The sequence below is a fragment of the Echinops telfairi genome, unplaced genomic scaffold (genome assembly GCF_000313985.2).
Source record: "Echinops telfairi isolate 266 unplaced genomic scaffold, ASM31398v2 ScPeMD7_7404;HRSCAF=8442, whole genome shotgun sequence".
NCBI lineage: Eukaryota > Metazoa > Chordata > Mammalia > Afrosoricida > Tenrecidae > Echinops > Echinops telfairi.
This window is the reverse complement of record NW_022111304.1, coordinates 382,499-391,436: the sequence shown is the minus strand read 5'-3', so window position 1 is coordinate 391,436 and position 8,938 is coordinate 382,499. Positions and strand designations below refer to the sequence as shown.

At 35.1% G+C, this 8,938-nt stretch overlaps 1 protein-coding gene across 1 annotated transcript; it reads right to left on the bottom strand.

Moving 5' to 3' along the window:
* Window positions 1-253: 253 nt before the first annotated feature.
* Window positions 254-4,427, bottom strand: LOC101656154 (olfactory receptor 6C2-like). Its single transcript, XM_004717832.3, has 2 exons — window positions 4,417-4,427; window positions 254-1,235 (listed from the first exon to the last, which is right to left on the bottom strand). Exon 2 carries the CDS (start codon window positions 1,184-1,186, stop codon window positions 254-256), a length of 933 nt encoding a protein of 310 aa, XP_004717889.1. The 5' UTR covers window positions 1,187-1,235; window positions 4,417-4,427.
* Between the last annotated feature and the right edge of the window lie 4,511 nt (window positions 4,428-8,938).

Sequence of the window (8,938 nt, the reverse complement as noted above, 5' to 3'; positions counted from 1 at the left end):
ATCATGAGGATAATGAGGTCTTGTGTGGACTTTCTAGAAATCTATTTTCATATCCACTTAAAATGAGCCATTTGAAAAAAACTTTACCTGAAATAAGACAGTAACCTTTATGTCACTCTGTGCTTTTAAGAGTAATAGAAAAATAGAGGTTAATGGAACTTTAATTTATATTTGAGTTAGAACATATAATAAATGAAGAAACAATTCTTTATGTATATATTATGTATAATATATGTATTAATTTTAAAGTCTTCTAATGCTCTGAGAAAAATGTCATCTTTTTAATTGAGTCCTTAAAGGCCTGTTTGACTTGCTTATTTCGTAGTGTGTAAATGAACGGGTTCATCAAAGGGATAAATGAAGTGTTGAGCAATGACACCACCTTATTAAGTGCCACTCCTTCCTTTGCTGGCTTGATATAGATGAAGATGCAGCTCCCATAGGTGATGGAAACGACAATCGCATGGGAAGAACAAGTAGAGAAAGCCTTTTTTCTTTGTTGAGCAGAAGGAAGTCTTAAAATAGTCTTGATGATGTATGTGTAGGACATAATTACACACACCAGTGTGAATATGAGGGTCAGCACAGCCATGGTTAAAACAACTTGTTCTACAAATTGCGTGTCTGAGCACACAATCTTCAGAAGAGGGGATGCATCACAGCCAAAATGGTCAACGATATTGGAATTACAGAAATCTAGCTGAATTCCTAGGCTAATTGGTGGGAAAATGACAATTAACCCAGCCAACCAACAGGAAAGGACCAGTATAGTGCACACCCTGTCATTCATAATAGTGGTGTAGTGTAGGGGTTTGCAAATGGCCACATAGCGATCATAGGACATGGCGGTTAGAAGAAAGAATTCCGTTGCTCCGATGAGGATGACAAAAAATAATTGAATGACACAAGCATTATAGGTCACAGTTTTGTCTCCAGTTGTCAGGCTGTACAGGAATCTAGGAACACAGACAGTTGTAAATAATATTTCTAAGATGGAAAAGTTCCGAAGGAAAAAGTACATGGGGGTTTTAAGGTGAGGATCCATTAATGTGAGAAGGATAATGGTTAGATTTCCAGCAACAGTAAATACGTAGGTGAGAAACAGAAATACCGTAAGAAAAACCTGTAGCTGTGGATCATCTGTTAGTCCCAGCAGGATGAATGTTATTGCAGAATTATTTCTCATCCGTGATTTTGATATAATGAGTCTGTTCTTTAACTCATCAACTTTGTAGCTGAGGAATAGAGGATAGAAAAAATATTTTAATGTTATACGGAGAAAATTCAATCAGGATATAAGTACATTTTTACTTGATTATTCGCAATGTTGATATGGAAATCATTGAGCCCCACTTCATTTCCCTCCACTCTACTCTACTCTGCTCTTCGGAATGGCCTTCATGAAAAGTATCCATCTGAAGTTCGCGTTCATCCCTAGTTACAGGACCAATCTGTAAGTAGAAACATAAGAAAAAGCCTCACAGGCACTGAGAATAAGGGAGTCATCACGGAATCCCTAAAGGGGCTCCATAAATGTTGGTAAAAAATGAAGAAATTCTGTATAAATATTTCAAGTAGACATTTGTAAGGACAGTGCATCAAGTTATTCTCATAAACTATGATAATGTAATGCCACCCTTTCCTTGGCAGTAGTATTTTCCATGTTTTGCAATCCTTACTCCCTCAAACCCTTATTTCCTGCTTAACCTAATCTGTATCCTAGTAACCTGTGCTGTTTGCCTGACCTGTGCCAGCATTCCAGAATTACCATGAGATCCTCTGAGCCACGACTCTTACAGAATTTCTTATTTATGGTTCCTTTACAATAATATGTTGAAATATTCAGTTCTGTGTTCCTCCTATGCCTCTGCTTTGTTTCTGCTTCTGAATTCCTGTTTCAATATCCATCTGATGCCTGATATCCCATGAAGCCCATGTTTTTCCAGTGAATGGGATGTTCTATGACTTTTCAGAGAAAGCAAAATCCTGATTTGGACTTCTATGATTCTTGTTGGGGACTTGTAATTTATACTTATTAATGTTCACAATGCCTTCTGAGGTTACCTGAAAGCCCCCTTCCTAACATGAAATCTGTATCCTTAAGTAGGAAAAAGCAGGGAGAATTTCATTTGGGAAAAAATATCTTCGCCATGAATCCTTTCTTTAAAGGTTCACCTTGCCCTTAGAATTGTTACTACTCTTTGTACATTCAGGACATTTCTCTGTTCTTCAGCATTCTGGAAGAAGGCTAGACTCTGATTCTGTATTTATTACGCCCACATAAATGTTATTATTAGGCATTAATATTTAGCAAAATTAAGATCATTATCAGGCTCCTGGGTGGTACGAATGGTTTACATTTCATCGCTAACCAAAAGTTGGATGATTTGACCAACCCAGCAAAAGTGAATAGTGAAGACTAGAGAATTGGCACATTTGAATCGCGGTGCTGGGGAAGAATACTGAAAGAAGGCTGGACGGCCAGAAGAAGGAACAACGCTGTCTTGCAGGAAGCACAGCTAGAATGTTACTAGAATCAAGGATAATGGGAGTTCATATCATGTCTTTGGAAAATGTTATCAGGTGGGATCAGTCCCTGTAGAAAGACATCATACTTGGTAAAGTATGCTGCATTGGTATGTATGTAGCATAATTGTTTTACTTTTATAATCACATCACCAGCAGTGTAAATTTATTAATAACTTATTGTATGTATTTATCTAAAATTATACATATTTAATAATGTATGCTTTACAAAATAAATATATGGTAAACAACATTTTATATGGACTTCTCTTACTTTACACTTCATTTTAATTACTTTTACCGTGTTCCTCACCCCACAAAATATTCGTCAAAAACACAATTTTATTTGCTCATTCATTCTCATTACATACAAGGAGAGAATAAAACTTAGCATTCTAATATTCAGCTTTTAAGTTTCTTCCATTCTTCCATAATAATTTTTCAGTGAACACCTTTGCATTTAAATCTATTTACACTTCAGATTAATTCCACATTGAGAACAAATCCAAAAGAAATATAGATGCAAAAGACTTTTGGTAATTATTGTCAAATTAATCTTTTAGGAAATATTTAGTAATGCATACTTTCATATCTCAATAAATCTGTTTCTTTAAAATCTTTAGGAATTGATTATTTTTGAATATTATTTAATATATATATTTACTAAATGGTATTCCCAATTAATATCTAATTGTTTCTTTTAGACTTTTATCATAAGTAAGATACATTTCATTCTAATATTTATTGCCTGTTTTTAAATAGCATATTTTACTAAAATCATCACCATCATTACATCATTATATTTCCCTGGTCATACAATGTTTTTAATTCATAACAAACATGTCCTATTTAAACATGTGAGTTATTTGACTAAACCAATCAGTACAAGGATAATCAACTCCAGAGGCTCCAGATCTAACAATGTAATCTAACCTAATTAGGGTGACTTTTGTTCATATGAATTGTTTTAGGGGCAAGGAAACTTAGGGAGGAGCTGAAAATAGTATGGAAAGTCTCAGTATAAGTTAATTTTTTATCAATGTGCTTACACTATCAAATACCACTTTGTTGTCATTTCTAACTCTTCTTTTTAGAATTTTGTGAATAAGTGAGAAATATTCTTTTCCAGCTGTGTACATAGTGGTCTTTCAAATGCTACATTATGTAGAACAAAGTGAAAATTCAAAGATTAATTTTCAAAATCTCCCTAAGCGTGAAGGAGTGTCTTGGATCCAGACTTTGTAGCAGAGAGATTCTTGCTAGCTGCCTTTCCCTAGAGGCTGCTTTTATACGACTTCCGTCATTTCAGCTCCAAAACCCAGGCACAGGGTAGTGCAAGCTTTTTAAAATTTCACTTTTAAACAGTTTTATTGTTTTATGACTCAGATATAATGCAATTCAAATGTTCAATGATATCAAGAAGAGTTGTGCAATCATCACCACAATCAGTTTTAGAATGTGTTCCTCATTCTTTTGCTCATCTTTATTATTTTTTAAACAGTTTTATTGGCACTTCATAATTCAATAATTCCATCTTATCAAGAAGCATTGTACAGTCATCACCACAATCAAATTCAGAGCATTTTCTTCTTCTGTGTACCCATTGTGATGCATATAATTAGAAAATTGTAGTAAAATATACACAACAAAAAAATTCTCTAATTCAACATGTATAATTCAGCGCCATTGATTATACTCTTCATGTTGTGCAACCATTACTGATATCCTTTTCCAAATAATTCCACCACCATGAACATAAGCTAAATGCCCCTGAGCAAAAAATCTTGTTCCTTTACCCATAGTAACCATAGGTCACTTGTTTTGTTTTCTATTTTAAAGAATTTTTCTTCATATAATATTCAAATGTTATACCCCAGTTTTTATACTTACTTTCTGGTGGTTATTCATAATGTTTTAGGTTGTTTAACCCAAAGTTCTTCCTTGGGCATGGGACACATTGGGTGCCAGTAGTGGTCTTTAAGTTTGGCTTAATTTAAACCTCTTGTGTTCTTCCTGGTATAAATACCTGCAAATGAAAGGTGATATACCAGGTCACTGCAGTCCAAATGGCACAGAGAATAGCACCGCCCTGTTCTTATTCTCACCAGGCCTAAACTTGAGTCTGCTTGCTATCTCGTCAATGTAGAAAATGCTGTTTCTCTATATTCTGTGGCTCGAAAAATAAACACCAATGATGATTGTCTGATATTTCTCAGAAAAGAATTATATTACATTTTAATTGATAGAGATGGCGTGTGTTTTTTTAGTTTTATCTGCTCAACTACCCAGGGAACATTTGAATGAATAAACAAAAATGTCCTTGGTGACCGTATTCAACCACTAATGAAGTGGAATTAACGTTGGAACTAAATAAATAAATAATAAAAGAAAGATAAAATGTTTAAGCCGTACCTTTGGGGAGATGTGTCCACAGAGACAAGAAATGCAACAGTGATCACATCAGTTCTACGACAGAAAAGGGGAGAACATCAAGTCACAATCTGATTCTTATTACCTTACAATGTCTACTGCTTTCTTAGTTTGAATTTAGGAGAAAACTAATTTAGGCTGTGCTGGTTGTCTTACAGGGCATATTTATATTTCCAGTCAAGGCAGTTGATCTTACTACTTTTTTTTCTATCGATCATATGGATCATTTACTGGACCTATGAAGTTAGAACAAATTAGAATTCATGTATTAGTTAATTATTGTTATGTCTTGCTCAAAATATGCATGGATCTTACTATCCTTGAAGACAAGATATGACTTTCTCATAGGGTTTCTTAGGCTAGGGTCTTTAGGAAAGTAGATAGTGGGTCTTCTCTCCATGGGAAATTGGTGGTGGGACTGAACTGTCGACCATTTGTTTAGCAGAGCAGTGCTTCAACCACCCAGTCATCAGGGCTACTCATAGGACCCATTAAACCACAATGTCGAGAAAATTAGGGGATCATGAGGTAAAGTATTAGGGGAGTAAATTCAGTAAATGTAAGAAATCTGAACTAACCTGAGATTAACACTCCATTAACACTCAATATGTTTAAAAAATAAAAATAAATTAAATTTAGTGCAGACTACAACAAAAACTCCAAAGGGTGGCTTGATAAAGCAAGATAAAGTATAATAATAAATGTTCTAAGATTGGAAGTAGATTGGAAAATTACAAAAAGAAGAACATGATCAACATTTTTGAAACTAAATGAACTTAAGTGAAAATTTAAAACTTAAGTTACAATATTGAAAGAGTCTATGGTTAAAAAAAAAAAAAGAGCCGTGGTGTCACTGCATTGTGCTGTTCAGGTCCACAAGCTGATCCTCAGGAGAGAGTGTGGCTGCCTCCTCCTGTATAGATTTATGGCCTCCAAAACCTTGTCTAAAGTCACAATGAGTCAGAATCAATTGAATGGAAAATATTCTCTCTACATTAGGCAGTGTGAAGATATTTGTCTCTTACACCCCTGTAGGCATGCTGGGTAATTTAACATATTTTATTTCATCTTGTATTCTCCAGATTACATTTTAAGCTCCAGATTACAAATGAATAAATAATTCAGACTATTCAAATGGTTTTATAATTATATAGATTATCACCTTAAAAGTATTTTCATTGTTTTATAGTCATATTAAAACAAAAAAACAAACAGAAAGAACGAGTATATTCTCTTTAACATCGTTTTGCCAAATCTTTCTGATTTGTAGACTCAAATATTCCTTTAAGTGAAAATAATGTTGCATTATTTCTTTTTAAATTACCTTTTACTATTATAGCCCTGCTGTTTATTTCTGTAAATGGAGATCATAACCATCGAGGAAAGGACTAGGAGGCAAAGCGCATACATAGAGGCCTAAATACAGACATGTACATATGTAAATATATTTATGATTAAAAGGGAAATAGATCTATGTGCACATATTTATAGGTTTAGCAGTAGGGTAGCAGGTGGACATTGTGCCTCCTCGGGTGCATTCCCTTAATACAAGAGCACTTTGCTCACCTAAACGGTCATTCCATGATACCCACCTTCCCGACATGATCACTGAAGACAAACGTGTGCATAGGCAAACAGGGTGAAGAAAGCTGATGGTGCCCGGCTATCAAAAAATATAGCATCTGGTGTTTTAAAGGCATGAAGGCAAACAAGCAGCCATCTAGCTCGGAAGCAACAAAGCCCACAGGGAAGAAGCACACAAGCCTGGGAGATCACGAGGTGTTGAAGGGATCAGGTAGCAGACACCAAAGAACAAAAAAACATCATTTTGTGATCACCTTAGCCATATAAATGCAGAAGACAAATGTGTGCATAAGTAAGTGTGGTGAAGAAGGCTGATGGTGCCTGGCTATCGAGACATACAGTGTTTGTGGTCTTAAGGCTTGAAAGTAAACAAGTGATCATCTAGCCCCAAATAAACAAAGCCCACATGGAAGAAGCACACCAGCGTGTGTGATCATGAAGGGTCTATGGAACCATGTATCAAGCACTAGAGTGTGTGTGTGTGTGTGTGTGTGGGGGGGCAGAATCAGATCATTATGAATGAGGGAAACACATGATGGGGATCCAATGCCCATCTGCAGACAACTGGACATCCCTTGCAGAGGGGTAGTTGGGAGGAGATGAGTCAGTCAGAGTGCAGTGAAGCATTGATGAAACTCACAACCTTCCTCTAGTTCTTAAATGCTTCTCTCCTCGCCTCACCCCCCCCCCCCCCCCCCCCCCCCCCCCGCCACACACACACACACACACTATCATGAGCCCAATTCTACCTTGCAAACCTGGTTAGACTAGAGGATGCATAGCGGTGCAGATGGGAACTGGAAACACAGGGAATCCAGGAGAGAGGAATCCCTCAGGGCCAGTGATGAGAGTGGCAATACAGGGAGGGAAGAGTGAAGGGGGTGTAGAAAGAGGGAACCGATTACAAGGATCTACATATAACCTCCTCCCTGGGAGATGGGCAACAGAAAAGTGGGTGAAGGGAGATGCTAGGCAGTGTAAGATATGATAAAATAATAATTTATAAATTAAGCATTCATGGGGGAGGGGGGGGGAAATGAGTTGATTCCAGGAGCCCAAGTCAAAAGTGAGAGTTTTGAGAATGATGAGGGCAACAAAAGTATAAGTGTGCCTTACACAATTGATATATGTGTGAATTGTGATAAGAGTTCTATGAGCCCCAATAAAATTATTTTAAAAAATTAATAAATTGCATTTGAAAATAACAGTATAAAACAGTATAAAAAATCATGGTAACATGATTTAGTTAGTTCAAAATATTAAGTCAATTTATACAAAATTAAAAACTAAAGCTACACAATATATTTAAAAAATTTTGTTCTGTATAAACACAACTGTCAAATAAGCATTTAGCCACACACATAATTTCATTTAGCAAAAGTTTCCTTAAAGTCTTGAGGGAATGCCCTCTTTGTACAGACTTTATATACTGTTGTAGTCTGTCACTGGCTTGACTAATGTAGAACATTACCAATGATTTTTTCCTACACGATCTATACTTTTAATATTCATGTATTGCCATTGAGGCAATTCTAACTCATAGTGATACTGTAGGAGAGAGTAAAATTGCCCTTGAGTTTCTGAGACTTTAAATCTTTACAGCCTTATCTTTCTTGCTCAGAGTTGCTGGTCAGTTTGTGTCATACAATATTGCCAAATTGACAACATATTTTAGGGGAGCACCATTCAATCTATAACAACTTTTTAAAGATCTAAAATTAGCAATGATCTATTAAAGCATGAAATATACAACCTATTTCTTCATATAAGATATTCTTGATTTTTTTCTAATTCAATTCTCATTTTTAAAGAATACTAGCAAGCGCTTCATCAGTATGAATAATTGATCTAATGCCAAGTATAGCCCAAGTTACTCTACTTATTGCCATTAACCTACAGTACTTAATATTCTCCCTATTGAATTTTTTATCAGTTTTATTGACATATAATTTGTGTATCTTAGAGTTAAGTAATTTAATTATATTAAAAAGTAATTTACAATCATTACCTCAATCAATTTTAGAACTTTTTCTTCATTCATGTACTTGTTATTAACTGCTCATTCTCACTGATCCCAACCTCCTCTGCTAATAACCCTAATAAACTATTAATCTAGCTATTTATTATACAGATTTATCAATTTTGGATATTTTATAAAGAAAATCATGTAAAGAACACCCCCACACTCACCAAAACTACAACAAAATAATATAGTGTGAAACTTCTATCTGAAAGAAAGCAGAAAATAACATAAAGTAGAAAAAATTAAGAATGGGTCAAAGGGTAAACAAATGATAAGATATTAATTTTTTAAAACATTTTATTAGGGGCTCATACAACTGTTATCGCAATCCATACACAAATCAATTGTGTAAAGCGCATTTGTACATCATTCTCA